This window comes from Aplidium turbinatum, chromosome 2, assembly GCF_918807975.1.
Source record: "Aplidium turbinatum chromosome 2, kaAplTurb1.1, whole genome shotgun sequence".
Lineage (NCBI taxonomy): Eukaryota > Metazoa > Chordata > Ascidiacea > Aplousobranchia > Polyclinidae > Aplidium > Aplidium turbinatum.
In genome coordinates this window covers 35,366,312-35,387,092 of record NC_137473.1, presented here as the reverse complement: position 1 = coordinate 35,387,092, position 20,781 = coordinate 35,366,312, and the positions used below count along the sequence as shown (strand labels likewise).

At 35.9% G+C, this 20,781-nt stretch overlaps 1 protein-coding gene across 6 annotated transcripts; it reads right to left on the bottom strand.

The window, feature by feature from the left end:
- Nucleotides 1-315: 315 nt before the first annotated feature.
- LOC145765094 (uncharacterized) lies at nt 316-11,543 on the bottom strand. Of its 6 annotated transcripts, none has more exons than XM_082576844.1 (7): nt 10,306-11,543; nt 6,525-6,587; nt 5,343-5,521; nt 4,926-5,078; nt 4,496-4,606; nt 3,866-4,021; nt 316-2,484 (listed from the first exon to the last, which is right to left on the bottom strand). In XM_082576844.1, exons 3-7 carry the CDS (start codon nt 5,463-5,465, stop codon nt 2,257-2,259), a joined length of 771 nt encoding a protein of 256 aa, XP_082432970.1. In that variant the 5' UTR covers nt 5,466-5,521; nt 6,525-6,587; nt 10,306-11,543; the 3' UTR covers nt 316-2,256. The 6 variants fall into 6 exon arrangements, with proteins under 6 accessions (XP_082432970.1, XP_082432968.1, XP_082432971.1 ...); XM_082576842.1 differs by lacking the exon at nt 10,306-11,543 and adding an exon at nt 6,928-7,382; XM_082576847.1 differs by lacking the exons at nt 3,866-4,021; nt 10,306-11,543 and adding exons at nt 3,463-3,576; nt 6,928-7,382 and having other exon boundaries at nt 2,353-2,484.
- Nucleotides 11,544-20,781: the final 9,238 nt, after the last annotated feature.

Here is a 20,781-nt window from a genome sequence, read left to right as displayed (position 1 = left end):
AATTACATCTAGGAAGCGTTTGTTTCATCCGTTGCTAACGACGTCCACTTAGGGTGACGTAATACCACCAAAGTCGTCCCAGAGCAGTGAAATATGGAGTTTCGCCTGTGGTGGCGCTGCGGAGCAGTCGTTTGATTAAATTACGCCCTAACCAGTCGAGCTACGAGGTTAAGATTAAAAAGTTCGCTAAGTGTAATTCTGCGCTAGGAAATGCTTTAAAAAGTTACTATACTTGGATCCAACCTGTCAGGGGCACTTTAAAGACAAGAAATCACCAACAAATTACAATAAAATAAAAACACAAAGGCAATTCGGCACTGTATAAAGTATTTTTATCAGCATCATTCTTGTGTCAATATTGTTCTAAGCCAATACAAATAGGCTATGCAAAACTACCAGGATTATTTAAACTTCTTATAAAAATAAACAGAACGAAACGATTGTGGCGTGTTATCTTCCTTGTTGATCACAAAAATAATCGAACAATTAATCGAAAGCTTCATCCAGAAGCTTCACCAACCATAAAGTTTGAAAACCAACCATGCGATACTGCAGTAAGCGGCTAAAGAGAAAAAGGTATAGGACCTACAGTAGTTGCCTAACTTCTCTAGACAGTAATTTTATAAGGTCGTGGTTTACTCTTCTTTCTTATATTTGACAATCACAACACAAACACACAACAACCATAGATAGAATATTAAACATAGAAGCGTGAAAGAGCATAGCATACAGAACTAAAGATAGAGAGCATGTTATCATAACATACCGTCAGGGGAAGTCCAGAGGGTACTTTTAGACCGGGGCCCGGAATTATTTTAAAGGACCTATAAAAACGAAAAAACACCCATTCTTTGGATTTGTATTGTTTACCCTAGAGCAGGGGTTCTTAACCTTTTTTCCTTTAGTAAAAACAGAGAGAGACTGTTCACCAGGCATTTTATAATAAAAGTAATTTGCGTTCTTCTGGTGACTATTTACTAGGTTACCTCCTGATGTTAAAGATGATAAACTTTTTTCCTTTATTACCCATTTCTGTCCAGATTAAAGTCCCATTACCCAAAATCTAATTTTATCTATTTTGAGATATTAAAAACATAAAACAGCGTTATTCAACAAAAACAACATTTAATGTACCGTAAAGAAAGACATCAATAGTGTCAGTGAGACATGTGCTCTTGTTTTTTCTGTACAATCGATGCAATATTGGGTGCGGCTTTGGTTGGTTTGGTTTTGTTTAGAATCTTTATCCTCGGACTGACAAAGCCTTGATTGGTTATTCCGGGTAGTTTCGCATACTTATTGAGGCTCTTGACGCATTGAGGCCGTTACCGAGATTGGCAGAGTGAATTTTTTCCGATTGTTGAAGTGTTGTTGCCAGGAAATTATTCCATTCACTAGGTGCCGCTGAATGAAGAGCAGTCCTGAAATTGGATACTGCACAACGCAAATCTGACTCCAGATCTAACAGCATGTTTCGGGATTTTGATTTCAAAGCAACAACACTTGAAAATGCTGATTCACAGAGATAAGTAGAAGGGAACATAGTCAACAATGTTAGCTAGGGCGCTAGGCTATCGGATACAAGAAAAATCTTACTATAAAATATCACAAAAATAAAATACATAAAACCGACGACAAAAATGATGAGAAAATAAATCACTATGACGAAACCACAGCCCAATAGAGTATATTGGTCTGTGGACGAAACAATTCTAAAAATGATGAAATATCACCATGCTTGTTTGGTCGTTTCGAACCGACTCAAAACATCAAAAAATAGTGTGATTAATAAAGCAACTTTATCACTTACAGCTGTGACATTGTTTATTACATCTATAATTCTAAATAATTCTGGTTAAGCTGATTACCCACCTGCTATCCTGAAATTACCCACGTGTGGGTAATTACCCATAGGTTAAGAACCACTGCCCTAGAGGTTTCTAGTTTGGGAGAGCGGGCTTCCCATCCGTATCGGGCCCAAATTTTTTTCTCAACATGTCCTTTTTACCATAGCTTTATAAAGCACTTTTCCTAATCCGACTCAATGCAACCCTCGTACGCTGTCTTGATTGAGCGTTAAGCAAGCCTACTGTATTGATTGATACTTTAAGCTGCAGCCTACAATGGAACGGCTATGAATTTGATATATGAGGTATGATATAGGCTATTCAAAAATTGTTCTCGATTGAAAATTCAGAGCAGTGAAGCCTTCCATTCCAAAAAACAACAGTACACGAAGCACTTTTAGCCTACATATCAAAAAATACTTAAATGCAAATAATTTTTGTACAGATATCCGAATAAACCAAGGAACGTAATCAGAAATGCAAATGAGCGGAAGATTTGTAATTGTGCTCCTTTCATAATTTTGGATTCATATATGACGCGATCAATGATGTTTCCTTTTGATCCACATACATTTACCATTGGAAAAGGCTCCTTTGGAATTTCCTTGCCAAGAAATTTGCACAGAGGTTCCCATCCCTGAAATTATTGTAAAAAAAATAATAAGTTTACTAAATTAAGATGAGAAAATGAGCAGGTAGTTTGTCAAACCCAGAGTAACTTTTAACTTCGTCAAAATAACGAGTGCAGTTTCTTCAAAAAGGTTTAGTGCAAGAAAACAAACACAAGGTCATCAAAAGAACGAAATATTTACAGCAATTAATAAATTGTTAGAAAATTTGCTTTCGATCACCCTATACAAAACTCAATGCTATGCATAACGGTTTTAAACTGCGTTTCCGACCAATATCGTTCAATACGACAATTCTATATGACAGACATAAGTAAGCAACAACACTACATTTAACATTATAAAAACAACAAGCGAACATTTGCTCGAACAATGACTGTTTCAATAATGAAATTAATAAATTACGCTCATACTTTGGTGCTAATCATTATCCGACTTGGTTTTTTTAATAAGGTTCTTAGAGGGTTTTTGAATTCGGTTTCCACTACGTCTCCAGTTGAGGAGCCTGATTTCAAAAACTTTCTAACAATCCCGTTTGTTGGCAAGGAATCCAAACGTTTTGCCACAAGTTTGCCAGATTTATTGCATTGAAGTTTAACGTTAAGATTTTTCCCGTTTATAAAACATTTAAAGCTGGTTATTATTTTCAGTTAAAGTCCAAAACTCCTTTCCGCTTATGTTCTAACGTCGTGTATAAGTTCACTTGCTCGCATGATGCGAGATCGTCATACATTGGTATGACCACGCGACATATAGTGACGAGAGTGGGAGAGCATTTGAATTTGGCTAATTTTAATAAAAACAGTGCAATTAAAGACCATATTAGAAACTCCCAATCGTGCTCAAATAATAAACCGTCATTGCAGTCTTTCAAAATTGTACGTAAGTGTTTGTCCGAATTCGAAACCAAAATTCATGAGGCATTGATCATCAAATCTTTAAACCCAGGGCTCAACAGGCAATTATTTGCTTGCGGAGCTTCTTACCTTTTAACAGTTTTTTGATTAAATTATCACGTCTTGTGCTTTTCGCATTACTTTGTTTTGTGCCACTATCTCTTGTGCTTCTGTCTTTCTTGCGTAATCTGCCTGAGTCCTTGTCTGAACAATAAATTATTTTTACCTCTGAAATACTTGACCCGTTGCGCTGTGTAATTTTCAGTTATCATTTTGTGTGAGCGAGGCAGTTTCTCAAATGTTTAGATTTGACCATATTTTTGCTGTGATACTATATGATTCTTTAGCATTTCTTTCAATAATGTATTTTTCTTATAGGCTTGAAAAGGGCTATATGACTAGCCGAAAACGTTCGCTTGTTGTTTTTTGTTTTTATAATGTTAAATGTAGTGTTGTTGCTTAGTTATGTCTGTTTATGGTTTAAAAGAGTTACCTCTCTACCCAAATTGTATAATTCTATATGAAGGCGAGGGAATCCGTTTATCTGGGGAAGTGTCAAACTGCCTTCTCCTCGTGTGGAAAATATGAAAACTTGACCTCCTTTTTTGGCATAATTTGTGTGAAAATTGGCAAGTGGGCTTTTTATCTCCTGTTCAACATTTTCTTTGGTTATTTTTTACAAAACGCAATAATCGACTTGTCAAGCAATAGTCGCTTTATTAACAATTTCAAATTGTTTTTTTTTTTTTTTTCAGGGACGTAGGCTAGCCACTGGAAGAGTTGGAAGAGCAATCGACTGCTCAAAAATATTTTTTTAGTACTGCAGTATTACAACGTTTTAATGACATTGCATCACAATCATGTTGAATGACGTTTCATAAATGTTTGGCTGCATTCAGTATCTATATTTTTAAACAAACTTGTTATTTTATGTATTAAAATATTTGCCCCCCAACAGTTGCTTTTGCACCCCTAAAATTGACTTTCTAGTTTCCGGTATGTCACTGGGTTTTTCCATTTTTTTTTACATATCTTGAACAAGCGACATCAAATTAGCGGACAAATTGACTACCTCTAAACACATTCCTTCAATCAATCAGTTTCTGTAAACAACAATGCTTACATCGGCAACGTTGAATATCAGAAGCTGGTCGGCTGGTATCACTTGCGCCACATGCGCATTGTGTCTTCGATAGTGTTTTCTCCACAACCAAGAATTTTCTTCTCCAGATCCCTATAAATAAGAACAAAAACTGCACTATTTTGTATTGAAATCGACTGCTGTTTATGCAAAGTGAATAAGATAAAAATCATGCAATGCATTATTTTGTTGCTTTAGTAAAAAAAAACAGGCGGAAGAAAGGTTTATTATTATTGTTTAGGCTATCACATTCAATGGAATAGTTTTTTCATTTTTATAACTTAATAATTTCACAGGATATTTCAGAGATCCATGATTAATGACAATCATATTTGGTAGGAGTCCTTTACAAGAAGACAACATCACGGCTCTGAAGAACATCTAAAAACAAATGCTTGAAAATTTAACTTACAAAGGCGTATTGATATAGTTTTCTTTGAAACGTTTCGTATCTTGAAGCGTTACTCGAGAAAAATGTTGACCAGTGGTAATACTTCACAGCGATGTCGTTCATTTTTTTGATGCTTTTAAACCAAACATCCTCTTCTCGTATTGTAAGTATGACCTGAATATAATACGCAGCATTACAAAAATATTCCTTGAGTTGAATCAGCAGCATTTTGCTCATTCAGATTATACGGAAGTATAGTCAATTTTTTCTATAATACTTTACAGTAATTTCTACGTAGCTCATGTTTAAAATAGTCAAACAAGCAGAATAGCTTAGCCTATGCGAAATTTAACAGTGACAAAAAATTACAAAGTAATTTCTTGCCAAAATCAATAGCCTACTGTCCGTTAAATTGCATCGTTAAAGGTCTCACTTCACCTTTGATTTCGGCCATTTTTCGAAAAATTCTTCAAAGAAAAATGAAGGTGGCATGTCAACTGTACAATCTACTTCGAGTTGTTCATAGCGATCCAGCACAGCATTCAAAGAATGGTTTTTCATAACAACTTTTTCATACTCGTCAAAGTGAAAGTCAATATGTTCCAGATAATCATGAACTAAAGATAAATGACAACTAATGGGCAACTTACAATAGTCATTTTCATTGAGTATTTAACCTATATTTAACCTTACTAAGCTTTAACTATGGTAAGTTAAAACATTTTGTCTTTCACATTTGTTGAATGTTTGTTTGATTAAGGAAACCTTTCTTCTCGGCCTGAGAAAGCCTGCTTGAAAGCTTGATCCTGGCACCAGCAGCTTCGCATACTTGTGGGGGTTTTGTGTTTTGAAAGAAACATCGAGAAAATCAATATTTGGCTACATTGGTCTAACGTTTCCTTTATAAACTTAATAACAAAGGCGAGATCATCATATTTTACAAAACGACTACGGTTGGAAAATAAGTAAAAGTAAATAACCTATAAATTTTTATATGAAACTTTTGTTAAAATCAACGCATTAAACTTTCGTCCATATCCGTTTTTACTTTGCACTTGACTAATCGGGTTAATCTTTACTCTCGAACTGAGAAAGCTTTTTTGAGAGCTTAATGCTGACAGTTTCGCATAACCTACTTGTAGAGTAGGTGGCCTATGTAGTAAACATAAGCTACACTTTTGGTACAGAAGAGCTTGCAACCCTTGCAATATTTAAAATCATATGTCGGTTATCAAAAGTCGATAATGTAAAATTGTAAATCACCTGACAATTAGAAAAACACTATTGGGTGGACAAGAGCAACGTTATGAAATATAACAATTGAAGCCTATGTTCTGCTAACCAAAGATGGTCATTTAGGCTTATTCGAACTGGAAAGGCAACATGTTGTGATAGCATATTAAGCCTAAAACTGCAGTATGGTATGAATAAGTACGGTATAACTTCAATATGATATTTACTTTTAAAAACACAACAACAAACATGTGTATAACAAACTTTTAAACTTTGTAAACAAACTTTCAAATTTTGTAAACAACAAACTTTTAAAAAAACACAACAAATAAAGTATGTGATCAACTATCAAAGCCCATTAAGTTTGGTAAGAAAATTGTTACTCACTGTTGCCACATTCAAGTATCTGAAGAGCCTTGGTCAATGACTTTGTTCCCGTCTTTGGATATCCTGCACAAATTATTTTTACCATAATGGATATCTACAAACTTTTCGCTTTCTATGAAAATTCCTTTACGTGATAGAGGCAATTAAGATTTTTGTGCTTCCTATATTTTTTATGAGTTTAGAAGTTTAACATTTGACCACCAACTTAAACTTGACACTGAAGCAATTTTCGAAAATTGTTGTATATTAACTCTTGCGAAGGTCACCCCTTTTGACAGTAACATGACACGTAAAGGTTTTTGCTTAATGCATCATATGATCAGGATCACACCACAGCAGACAGACTGTTTCTGATAAAACATTTTGATCGTGAATTATCACAATCTGAAGGACAACCACTTACTGTAAAAGTGTACTTGTTTGCCCGAAGCCAACATGCTCGTGTTTGCATTGGTGAGGCATTACTTAACAACGTCTATATGCGACAAATATTCAAAGTTTGCTTTGAAGAAACAGAGCGTATGTTGTAGAAACTGATCCTTAAAATGAAACAAATAATTGTTTGCAAATCTATAGTTTTTTCAAGACTGGGATATGAACAAATGTAGCTGTTAACCTCAATATTTCAAAAGCTGAATCAGCAGTTGTCTAATTCGAAAGTGTGTTTTCAATGTGTTTTTTGTTATTAATTTCAATGTGTTCTCTGTTCTCCGTTCCGTTATCAATGTGTTCTCCGCTGAAAGCGAGCCAGTTGCACAAAACATAAACAACAGCAGGTGAAACACACACTTGACAATTTAATCAAAGGCGGTTAAGAGATACGAGGCTCCGCCGACAAACAATTGCTTGTTAAGCCTTGAGTTGGAAGATTTTAATAATTAGTGCTTAATGAATCTTTGTGTCGAACTCGGACAAACAATTACGAATAATCTCGAAAGACTCCAATGAGAGTTTATTACTCGAACACGATTGGCAGTTTCGCATATAGTCTTGCGCTGTTTTTTACTAAGATTAGCCAAATTCAGATGCTCTCCAACTCTCGTGGCCCGTTGTGTTGTGTAGTCATTTGTTTAACGTCGTATTGTTGCTGAGCTATGCCTGTTTATGGATGAAAAAAAAAAATAACCTCTCTACCCACGTTATAGAAATAAATAAGGTCAAGCACCTCAAATTTTTTGGCGTTTTGAGATTTTCTTGCATTTGGTTTTTGTTTGGAGCAAAACGAAAATGCTTTGATTTTTGAAAGACAAAACCTAAGCAAAAATGTCTAATGTTGAAACAAACTTTTACTTGCTGCTTTTGAACCGAAACACCGTAATAAATTTACATCATGTAGCCTAAGTTAAAAAATGATTGCAATCTGGAACGTCCGCTTGTTTGGTTTGGTTGTGGCGCTACCCTATACAGGGATGAATTTTATTGCTGAATTTTGCTAAGTTGGACTGTCGGATTAGTCTTGCTCTGCGTGGATTGTTTCCACAACACGACACACGATTTTTGATTTGGATTTTGTATGCTTTGATGTGAGTTTTCGACAATCTTACTTGCTCCACGAGCGTATCCACGGAAGGAAAGGGTTATTGGGCCCTTCCCCCAAATTTTCTCTTGCCCTCAAACTTTGTTTTAATACTGTTACAACGTTTTAATACTATAGTAATTCATGTTGAATAACGTTTGCCCTCCAACAGTTGCTTTTGCCCTCCTGAGATTTTTTTCTAAGATTTTTGTTTAAAATTTTGTAAGGTACGTCACTGATTTTCACATTAATGTTTTTGCTTTTCATTCAATTTTTGACCGTTTTTCACATAAGCAACTTAAAAAAATAATCAAATCGATCTACGAGTTACGATCATTCTTTTTCTCTTGGCGACAGTGGTGCCGCCAGACCTTCAACAATGGGGGGCAAAATATTGACAGATCATGTTTTCTTCGGCATTTTTCGGAAATAAAGGTAAGTCTCTATGTTTTCTTGTTGCTAATTCCAGACTGAGATATTTGAATGTTTGGTATTGGCAAAACTCGCTCTTTTAATGTAGTTTCGTTTAAAATTAGGCAAACTTTGTTTTAGAGACATAGGTTGATTGCTTTTTTTTGCGAGATTATTACAGTTTTATTATTTATCAATTTTCTACTTAGTTGATTCAAAAAGCGATCTTATTCCGGTAAGTCACCAACTTTTATGCTCTGAAGCAGTGCTGTGTTAAGCCCTTGGTGGGCCCCGGGGCCAAAATAATTTTGGGCCCCTTATCGGCAAGCAGACTTAATGATAATATAGTGTGTATGTTAACTGCACTGATATGGAAAGGTGGTTCACTTCAATAGACTTTCTCACCAGTTGAGAAAACAATACAAATGTAAATAAGAGCAAACACAGGTTAATCAAGTCATACCTACACCTTTGCTTGCAATGAAAGCCAAAAGTGTTAACGATTTCTAAACATACTGGCAACGGTCATGAAGCGTAGGGGTCATTCAACCCAGATCTTATATCAGTATATATCACACAGTAGAAGTTAGCATAAAAATTTGACATGCTTATCACATAGAGTTCATACAATTTTTTATATCGGACAAGAATTGACAAAATTATGAGAATTTTAAATTGGTTAGTTACATTTGAAAGCAATTTTTTCCAAAAATTACAATTGGCATCTGAAATTTCACTAACCTATTATTTTTAAATGTATAGCCATAACATAGCAAAACAGTTTAGAAGTGCAAAAAATAAAGTGAATTCACAAATGCTTTAACAAACAACATTTCAACACTTTCATCAAGTGGTAATTATGTTTTGCCTTATAGGATCACTGGGGTGGAGGCTGACTTGGTGACCTCATAAGGTCTTTCGCTTTCTTCCTCTCTCACTTTTATGTAATGTACCAGTGCATTTGGTGTAATATTTTGTGAAAAAACATAAACCAGTAATTGATTGATTAAACCACTCACCATTACAATACTTTCAAAAAGCTACCGTACCCAAGTACCCATTCAAAATGCTAACATGAAAACTCAAGTGTACTCAAAACTCAAATGTGCATAATCAGGAACTTTAGTATGATAAAAACAGTAGTTACCAATCTAGTGATATACTTTCAATTCACAACAGAACAGTGGTAATTTGTAACAGCACAGAATGGCGTACATGGTTTATTAACTAGGCCTACTCACACAAGATACACTATTATTAGAAACCTGTTGTTAATCATGCTATACCGTATTTCACTAAAACATTTTTTTATTAATTGCTTTATTTTTGGAACATTGTGGTTGTTGAATTTAAGAAGCACAATTATGAGCAGCAGTTGCTGTAATCTAACTGTTGAATTAACTTTACTAGCCTACATGTAATTATTTTTTTCATATGCAAACACCATTGGTCATGCTAAAAACAGCTGTTATTGGAATGGTGCATGGGAATGAATGCTGACTTATGTAGATGAAGTTTAATAACTTCATCACATGTTGCAACTACTTCACAGGAATCACAGCATACATAAGAAAATTACTATGAACTTTAAAAAAACGGAGCAATATTTACAGTGCAACACTAGTTAATAGGTTTCTAGGTAAGGTCTAACAGCTTCATTACTCACTGACAACTTTGCAGTACTTAGAAAGCCTTCATAGGTTACTGGTGCTTAATGAAATGTTGTAATGCTTACGGCACAATAACTACTACCTAGTTAAACTTTTATAACTTCATAAACAACCATCAACCCAGCAGTGTACAGAACACAGCAGAAATATAATTTATAGTAAACACAGGTCTATCAAGTTATACCTTCATCTATGCTTGGAATGAAAGAAATGAAATATAAAGCAGCAACGATTTGAAATCACAAACAAAATCCTGGCAACTGTCATAAAATACTTATTATACTGGTATCTAAATGTAAGCTGGTTACACTTGCCGATAGCTACCTCTGTAAAGTCAGGGATATTTATAATTACGAGATTGTAAATGCTAAAAATGAAATGCTAATTAATCTATGAGAAATGCTAGCCTATTTTGTTTACTGTTTACAATTTTTTAGCAGTAAACAAAATATGACTGCAGAAATGGAATAGGCTACAAATAAGACAAACATTTTTATGGCCTACATCAGGGTTGTCCAAACTTTATGGGACGCGGGACGCATTCGGCAAGGAAATTAGATCGCGGGCCGCAGTTGACATTTTTCCTCTTATACACTGTCTCACCGTACCAGATGTAAAGTAAAACACGTACATGTGTAAATGAATCTTTATATTTATCATAAAAACATATTGGGGAATAGATTAAAGAAGCTAAGATGTGAATACTACGAATAAGAGAGTTTTGGAAATTTTAAGCAACGTCAGTAGACCAGGAAACCTTAAAAATAACTGACAAGTATGAATAAGAATAAACCATAAATTTATTCGTAAAAAATATTTAAGGAAGTACGTAAAACGGTACAGTTTACTTAAAATTCAGTGAGATGGGTGTGCCTGTATTTTGGAAGCCAGCTCCTTTGTGTCAATGTCAACTGAGGATAAGGCTAAACGAAGGCAGGCTTCGAGAGATGTTTGTTTAAGTAGATTCCTCTCTTTGGATTTAATCGACTTCATTGCGGAAAATGCTGCTTCACAAAGGTAGGTACTGCCAAACATTGACAGCAAGTGCAATCCAAAACGGCGTAAATTAGGATAATGCTCTTCAGAAAGAAGAGGCCAAAATTGAGTGATTGGCAGTGTAGCTTTGCTTAATAAAAACTGGTCACTTTGCAAGTCACACAATTCAAGCTGCAAATCGTCATCGGCTTCTGATATAGTTATAGTCAGCGGAGCATTGAATACATTGAAGTTTTTCTCAAGGTGCCGGAAATCTTGAAATCGCTTGTTGAAGTCTTCAATCAGGGTATCAGGGTATCATACTTGGTTGTTATGTCACTTATATGCGGATTTTTATAAATTTACCATTTTAAGGTTGTTTTTCTAGGGTCGGCTTATATGCGAGGATATACGGTAATTTTTAAAAGTTTTCTAGAAGAGGCGGCGGGCCGCATTGAAGGAGGTCGCGGGCCGCATGCGGCCCGCGGGCCAGGCTTTGGACAACCCTGGCCTACATCTAAAGGCAGGTGAATTGATTATTACACTACTCAATGTCCGCTGTCCACTTATTACTTGCTGACCTTTGAGGTCAGTTTTTGAATTGTTTGCCTTACTTTTGGTGGTTGTTCTTCAGCTTGTGGCCTGCTGGTCACTTTATCTGGTTCTTACCACAGCAATTAAAGACATGGGTATTGGTAAAGATCGCATTAAATGCTTCATGGTTTCTGGTACATTCAAAGTTTAACATTTGGCTCAACATAACTTTTGAAAAAAAAACTATGCAAAGAGCTTTGAGAAAAACATTCCCTTGTTTGGACCATCTGCAAAACTTTTGCAGCACGTCTGCACCATTGGTAATCATAGTAAACGAATGTACTTCAATGGCAAAGCAAAGTTTGCTTGGTTCTGACAAACCTCCATGGTCAGCCATTTCAAAGAATTCCTCTTTGAGAGTTTTGTTTATAAATCTGAAATGTTCAAAGCAAGAATGTCGCTAGTTCAAACAAGACATCTTCTTTATGAAATGCTGAATGAAATCTTGGTACATAGCAATGTTACACCATTCTAGAACTAGACTACCAATGTAAACCAGTAACATTCACTTTGAAGTTAAGCTTAAGAAAACAAAACACCCTGTAAAACCAAAACGTTAAGCTAAAAATGCAACAGCCTTAATGCAGCTTATGACACTTCAAAAAAGACTTTTACCTTGCAAGTTATACCAGTAAATGTAGAAAAATACTTTATTGTTAAAAGGGTATCAATAGACCAACCAAACTTTCAGCTAGTCCAGTATTACAAAAAGTATTTTATGTGTCTTGTTTAGTTATTGGCAGACTTCAAAATCAATCGTACCTCACTCTTAAAGTTTATGCTAAAGAGAAGCTAACCTACAAAACATGAACGCTTTCACCTTACCCGGTCTGCTAAAGAAAGGTTTCAATCTATGCTTTTGCAAAATTTAGACAAGGCATTGCAATAAAGTTATGCAAATGTCTTACATAATTTTCCCATTTATGACAATCAATTTAAAATGAGCTGTCTACTTCGTGGTTTAACAGTAGCTTACAAAGTATGGTGATCCTACCAGTGTATAAAGTGGTTTGAGTTCAACAGTTGCCAATTCCAAAGTTCTACCACAAAATACGAAAAAATAAACAACCAAAATAATTAAAACACATTTATCTTAAACACACCTTTGTGGGAATTGGGCCCGTCTTGACTTCAAGTATTCAATTGCAACCAACCTGTTTTATTTCAAATACAGGTAATTTTACTAATGTTGTCATATTTTAACTTTTCTTTAAGATAATGTGGTGTTTTTAGAGATGTTTTGGTATAAGGGCCCAGCATCTCATTGGTACCGGGCCTAAATTATCTTCTTAATGGACAATTAGGCTACACGCAGTAAACTTTAACAACTAAAAAACACATTGTTACTGAAACGCAAAAGTCTATTACCTGTGGGCCCCCTGAAATTCGATCACAAAATAACTACAACACATTTATTTTAAACACACCTTTGTGGGAATTGGGCCCTTCTTGATTTCAAGTATTCAATTGCAACCAACCTGTTTTGTTTCAAATACAAATGATTTTACTAATGTTGTCGCAGCCTATTTTAACTTTGATTGAAGATAATATGGTGATTTTTGAGATATTTTGGTACACGGGCCCAGGCTCGGCGTCTCATTGGTATCGGACCTAAATTATCTTCTCAATGGAAGTACACGCAGTAAACTTTAGCAGCTAAAAAACATGACACTGACGCGCAAAAGTCTATTACTTGTGGGCCCCCTGAGATGGTGGGCCCGGGGGCCGGGCCCCCCTTGGCCCCCCCCTTGACACAGCACTGCTCTGAAGTCAACCCAAAGTTTAAAAAATGCAACGTCATAGAGGTCATACATCTTGATGAGTGTCAAACAAAAAGCTTTGAGACAATGAAGTTACTTTAGGCTATTTCTGATATATTCAAGTTTTGTATAACGAATAGCTGTTTAGATGTTAATCTAGATCGAACAAGCGATCTCAGCAGTTGCAGATGGCTTGCATCCTTGCACAGTTTGACGAGAAATTACATCATAGGCTAAAACTTTTCTTGTAAACAATGTATTAACATCCGTAAATTCAATTTGAAAGGTTGAAACCCCCGAACCCCCTCCCTTGGCTACGCCACTGGCGCAAGACAGTGGTATATTATTTAATTTCTCTTGTTTTCTACCAGGGCTGGAAAAAAATTCCCGCGGCTTACAATCACGATAATGAGAACCTTATATTTTACTTATCTCGGGGGCTGACGTAAACCTTAAAGTGCCTCTGACAGGTAAATAAATTCGCTAAATTTACCTAAGATACCAAAAAGATGACACTAACAAACTTCCCTGACCAACAAATCGTAAAAAATATCAACAGGCTACTAAGTTACACGCTTGCAAACTTTCGTTGACATCGGCGAATCTGGCACTCATTCAATTGCGAAAATAAAAACGGCAACACCGCTGTGACGTCACAGTAAGCGGGAAGGATACATTCTTTCTCTGTGATGACTTGGTAAAGTATGGTACGGCTACTGCAAAACGTGAATGTGTGGGGCTCTGTTGGTCTAAAGCAAGGGTCTCAAACTCAAATTGCACTGAGGGCCAAATGAACACTTGTAAATCGACTCAAGGGCCGCACCACACAATAAGAAGTCAATTGTCTCTCCGTTAGCTCAGTAGTTACGCGCTCCACTTAAGATCAAGCGGCGCAGGTTCGACTCTCGAGGTGTGCACTTAAACAACACATTTCAGGACTGCTCTCCATTCAGCGGCACCTAATGGATGAAACAATTTCCGACAACAATACTTCAACAATCGAAAAACTTCACTCTGACAATCTCGGTAACCGGCCCTGCGTCAAGAGCCTCTTACAAGTATGCGAAACTACCAGGAATAACCTATCAAGGCTTTGTTAGTCCGAGGGTAAAGATTCAAAACAAACCAATAAACAAAATAACACAGTGAAAACGCAATAAAACAGATACTGTACAGCAGTAAGAACACACCAAGAACGTTAGATTGCAAGAAAAATTAGTAAGAACAAAGAGATGAAAAACGTTGTACCAACGCAAAAAAAAACGAAAAAGAAAAACAAAAAACACGCAAACGAAACGACGGACGAGCTAAAATCTTGCAATCAACTTTCAAAAACGCGGAAAGAACTAAACTGTTCAAGAATTGACTTCAGCAAGTGCCAAACTTACTACACTATTGCAATTATGACACAATGAGTGAATAAGCAATGTGATTGCGATGTAACAATACGAGTTTCCCGTACGCAAAAATGGCGCGACAGTAGTGTTAAAAAGTCGTCTGAAGTTTGATGGGCATTTTCAGGTTTTTTGAGCATTTTATCTTTCTATAGAGAAAAATATTTACTGTGATTAGGCTATGAATTATTTCAAAGTTTAAAAAGGCATCGCGGGCCGCACCAAAAGTCCTCGAGGGCCGCATGCGGCCCGCGGGCCGCGTGTTTGAGACCCTTGGTCTAAAGCATGTGCAAATTAAGAATTACTGAAATGAAAAAGTGAACTTATTATTACTATCAGGTTTCGATCAAATAGGTTGAGTTTACTTTTATCAAACAGCATCTCAATTCAATTGAAATTGCAGTTTCATAGGGCTACAATTTTCATACTTTTTTATTTGTCCTAATCTGGCTATAGCCATTTGCAGTGTAACAACAGTATCTCACAAACAGTACCTATAATTTATGGTTGAGGCAATGCCTACAAATTGCTGTTTATGTGACATTGTCAGTGACAAAGACCGTGTGCTTTCTTTGCCCACTTTCCCACAAAACAAGGTACAGAGAAGTCGTCCCAGAGCAGTGAAATATGGAGTTTCGCCTGTGGTGGCGCTGCGGAGCATTCGTTTTATTAAATTACGCCCTAATCAGTCGAGCTACGAGGTTAAGATTAAAAAGTTTGCTAAGTGTAATTCTGCGCTAGGAAATGCTTTAAAAAGTTACTATACTTGGATCCAACCTGTCAGGGGCACTTTCAAAGTCATGTCGACATATTCTTGATGCCCCCCTTATCGAAAATTGTTCTTTGTAATACCGCTTTGAAGGAGGATTACTTACGACTATGAACAAAAGAATAAATTTTAAACTTCATTTTGAATTGAAAAGACATGACGTAATGTCTTCCAACCTTAGTTATATATTTTTTCATTACGTAACGTCTTGTAGGAATAAATTGAAAATCAGTATGATCACTCAAAATGAAAGCAATGGGACTAAAAATCCTCACTAAACCAATCAATCAATGGTCTTGTTGCACTGAAGATGACAACCTTATATTTTACTGATCTCCGGAGCTGACGTAAACCTTAAGGCATAGATCTGTTGACTCAATGCAAACCCTTTGAAGGTTGGGGGGGGGGCTGTCAATTCAACTTTTTTGTATCAACAGTTGTATCTCTAAAACCACTGAGGCTGCGACTACGAGATTTCTTGACTTTTCCTAACTTTCATTCACGAGCCAATAAAGGTTATAAATTGAAAGATATAAGGCATTTCTTAGCACATCCTCTGAAATATTTCATATTCTATTGTGAAACATTTTCCCACCAGCTGAATGAAAGTAATTAATTTGGCCTATGTCTCGTTAATCCTAACTGTTTCACAGCGTGAAGGGCATTGGCTGTATGTAAAATAATGTAAAAAAAAATTAATCACAACATTACAATGTACGTTATAATTTTGAAACCGTGCCAAAATAACAGAGATATCACTCCTAAAGCATAAGAAGAATCGACAGCCCCCCCCCAAACTGAGCAAGACTCCAGAAGCCCAACCTTCTAAGGGTTAAAAGTCATGTCGACTTATTCTTGATGCCCCCCTTATCGAAAATTGTTCTTTGTGGTACCGCTTTGAAGGTGGATTACGAGTTACGACTATGAACAAAAGAATAAATTTTAAACTTCAATTTGTATTGAAAATACATGACGTAATGTCTTCCAACCTTATCACATTTTTTTATTACGTAATATTTACCACCACCAAACCACTTTTGACGATCGAATTTGTTAATTTATTATTCGGTAAAATGTTTAGATGATGTCACGTCATAACGCCGATTTGAGATATAATTTCATTTATGACGTCGTATGGATGAAAAACTTTTACAAGTTTTATACTCTGGTGAGATTAAAGAAGAAACATAAATGATAAATATTGGAGAAATTGAGTCTGCTTTACAACTTAAGAATTGAACAACTCAAAACTGTTAAAACAAAACGTTTTGTTTAAGTGAAAGAATCACTGCAAGCAACCAATGTCAAAATGCGCGCGGAAGAAATCATGGAAGTGTAAGGCATCAAAAATTTAACAGGTTGTTATTTTTCTACATCAATGTGACGTTAGTTAAAACTTTACAAAGTCTATATCTTTGCTTCTGTAGAAAATCTTTTTATCTACTGTACAATTTAGTCATCAAGGTTTTCCATACTTTTTTTTTAAAGAGAGAGTATTTACCCCCTCCCCCCTTACAACTTGAGTTGACTAACTTGAGGTTTGGATCCAAATATTAAAAAAATAATATTAATATGTACTAATAAAAAAAAAAAATTAAAAAGATGATGCCCAAAACATTGGGGGGGCAGCTGCCCCGCCTGCCCCCCCCCCTGCCGGCGCCACTGCTTTGCGATCAGATCAAGGAAAAGTAAAACATTGAAAAACCGATGATGTAATAAAAGAACACAAATGAACGAAAAACTAACGTAAAATCATTAAAGTAACTTTCACCAGCTCGGACCAATGGCTTAGGCTGCTTAAAAAATCAGCTGATTTTTTGTGAAAATGCTGTTAAGTCTTTAAAGTGATGTTGTTAATTAAATGCACCGATGCCTCAGAAAAATTAAGCATTCGTTTTGTTGACTGTTTTTAAGTATGAAATGGAAGTCTGAGATAGTTTGTAGTTGAATTTTAACTGACTACTTTAGTAATTCAATTTCTATGAAGTTAAATAAAGAAGGTCATGACCAAAACACTTCTACGCCTTCCACTAGAAATGCAGGTGCAAACTGCAAACGAGACAGAAAGTCGTAATGACGTATTTATCGAAAACAAAAGAGCATGGAAAACTATTGTGAAAAGGCCATGCAATCTTCAATAAATGCAAAGGGCTTAAAAAGAAATTAGGCATAAAAAAATTAGACAGTCATCCTTAACTATTTCCAAAAAGGTATCAAAAATAGGTAGGTCTACGTTGTTTTTTTGTTTAAAAACAAAGAACAGTTTATTACAATATGTGCCACCACGCATCTTCAGTGAATATGTTGGTTAGCCTACCAATCTAGCACCCTTGCCAACAATTTAATTAACAATTGTCTACATCCGCAGAGGAGCAATGATTCATACAATGAGTAGCATACCAAATAAAATACAGTAGCTTACCATGCAATGGAAGTTGTACAATAAGAAGAAATTCTCGCACTGTTAGGGTGTAAAAGGCATTATTCACCGAGTGTTATAAATAGAAAACAACCGAAATGCTACTAAAATGGAATAGAAGTTACTGCAATACATTTAATTATTTCTTTGCTTCAGTTGCAGCTGAAAAGATAAACAATGTGAAGATAACATTCAATGAAAAATAGGGGTAGCCTATAGTAGCCTAATTGTTTTAAGTCAGAACAAATATCGTAAAAGACAAAAGTTATATATATATTAGACTTTTATGAGATATGTAGGTCATCATTCTAGGTTAGCAGTCCTTCTGCTAAAAATACCCTTTAATAACCCTCTAACCCGCGCCCAGTACAATCCCATTAATTAAAATACCCTGTTGCATTCTGATTGGGTTAGGTAGTTCCGATTCTTTTGCTTGCGTCGGTACAATATCCTGTGTTTACAATAGTAGTTTGATCAGGATACTTTAGAACGCCAACGATTTAGCCGTCCAGGTGAAAGTAAAGAGTAGTCAGACCACTCGGCAATCGGCATTCAACAACTGCCCAAGTCAGCAAATGAGATTTTCACCTGACATTGGACTTGCTTGGTCATCGCTTGCTAAACTGAAGTTGTTGACTTGTGACATCCTAAGTTTCGACTTGGTCAGTTGATAGCCTACTTTTTCATTTTCATCATTTGCCAACTTCACCCACTTGCTGAAATGTTGTTAGCTCAGTTGTCACTTGCTCAACTGCAATATGCTCAGTTCACAAGTGCTGATTTGTAGAAGACTCAAAGCAAAATAACTAGCACCACAAAAAATAAACTCCACAATAGAAAGGAAGTAGCAAAAGACTGTGTCAATGATCAAGTCAGCTGCTTTCCTGTTCTTTAGGTAGGCCAATGTGACAAATGTCAACCATCGGAAATTTACGTTTAAACGAAGGACAAGCTGCTCTTCAATAAAAGTAAAGAGAAAGAAAAAAATGTTTCCTATCGCCGTCAAGCTACTCAAGTGAAGTCCTGTGCTGTTTTACGCAAATCTTAAAAAAAATTCTCTACAAAAGGTAGAAGAAAAAAACAACAAAAAGCACATACAGTACACAGAAACTGTTGACATCAAGAACGAAAAACAAAACAAAAGTAATCCTAGACTATTACTAATATGGCAATATACAGTGGTAGAAGCACTAATAAAGTTGTGTGATGAATTGATAAAGCTAGTCAACTTGTAAACAAAAATATTAAAGTTCAATGAGAATGAATTTATGTACAGTACCAGCAAACATCCATAGACTTTGTGATGTCACAATTTCTCCTGGTTCAAAATGCCAAGCATTAGCAGCAGCAGATCAGACATTAAGTAATAGGACGGGTTGTTTTTGCTTAGCAAAAGGATAGTTTGCAATAAAGTGTAGCAAAAGGACAGGTTGCAATGGCGGCTAAAAAAAGAAAATGTAATGAAGAATACATACGGTATACGGTTCCGTAAGCTTGATAATTTTTTGAAAGGGGTCCGTGACAATAAAAGATTGGGAACCACTGATCTATAGGATTGGCCCATGATCAGTGGCGCCGCCAGACCTTCAACATTGGGGGGGCAAAATATTGACAGTGCAAGACAGTAACGTAGTCAAAAATTTTGAAAGGGCGGGCGCAGCCCGACGGCGTGTTCGCCCAAGGCGACACTTAGCGGCGGGGGGTCTGGGGGCCTCCCCCAGAAAATTTTGAAAAATTACTTTCAGTTTGGTGCATTCTGAGAGCAGTTTCAACAAAATTGTGGGTATGAATATTTCTGTAAAATGGTGCTGTCCGGTGGCATAGCAAAAGGATAAGATCATGTTTTCTTCAGCATTTTTCGGAAATAAAGCTAAGTTTCTATGTTTTCTTGTTGCTAATTCCAGACTGAGATATTTGAATGTTTGGTATTGGCAAAACTCGCTTTTTTAATGCAGTTTAGTTTAAACTTAGGCAAACTTTGTTTTAGAGACATAGGTTGATTGCTTTTTTTGCGAGATTATTACAGCTTTATTATTTACCAATTTTCTTCTTGGTTGATTCAAAAAGCGATCTTATTCCGGTAACTCACTAACTTTTATGCTCTGAAGTCAACCCAAAGTTTAGAAAATGAAACGTCATAGAGGTCATACATCTTGATGAGTGTCAAACAAAAAGCTTTGAGACATTGAAGTTACTTTAGGCTATTTCTGATATATTCAAGTTTTGCATAACGAATAGCTGTTTAGATGTTAATCTAGATCGAACAAGCGATCTCAGCAGTTGCAGATGGCTTGCATCCTTGCACATTTTGACAAGAAATTACATCATAGGCTAAAGCTTTTCTTGTAAACAATGTATTAACATCCGTAAATTCAATTTGAAAGGTTGAAACCCCCGAACCCCCCTCCCTTGGCTACGCCACTGGTGCAAGACATGCAAGACAGTGGTATATTATTTAATTTCTCTTGTTTTCTACAAGGGCTGGAAAAAATGTTTAGCTTCCCGGGAATCTGTTTTTTATAGAAAAAATTTCCGCGGCTTACAATCACGATAATGAGAACCTTATATTTTACTGATCTCGGGGGCTGACGTAAACCTTAATAGTCATGTCGACATATTCTTGATGCCCCCCTTATCGAAAATTGTTCTTTGTAATACCGCTTTGAAGGAGGATTACGAATTACGACTATGAACAAAAGAATAAATTTTAAACTTCATTTTGAATTGAAAAGACAAGACGTAATGTTTT

What these genes read in the sequence shown, in the direction of transcription:
- LOC145765094 (XM_082576842.1), bottom strand. Translation starts at nt 6,961, where the DNA reads ATGTTGGCTTCGGGCAAACAAGTACACTTTTACA. An exon ending in TGATATTCAACGTTGCCGAT is followed by an intron (nt 4,022 to 4,495) that starts GTAAGCATTGTT and finishes AATGTTGAACAG; the next exon opens with GAGATAAAAAGCCCACTTGC. An exon ending in TATACAATTTGGGTAGAGAG is followed by an intron (nt 2,485 to 3,865) that starts GTAACTCTTTTA and finishes CAATAATTTCAG; the next exon opens with GGATGGGAACCTCTGTGCAA.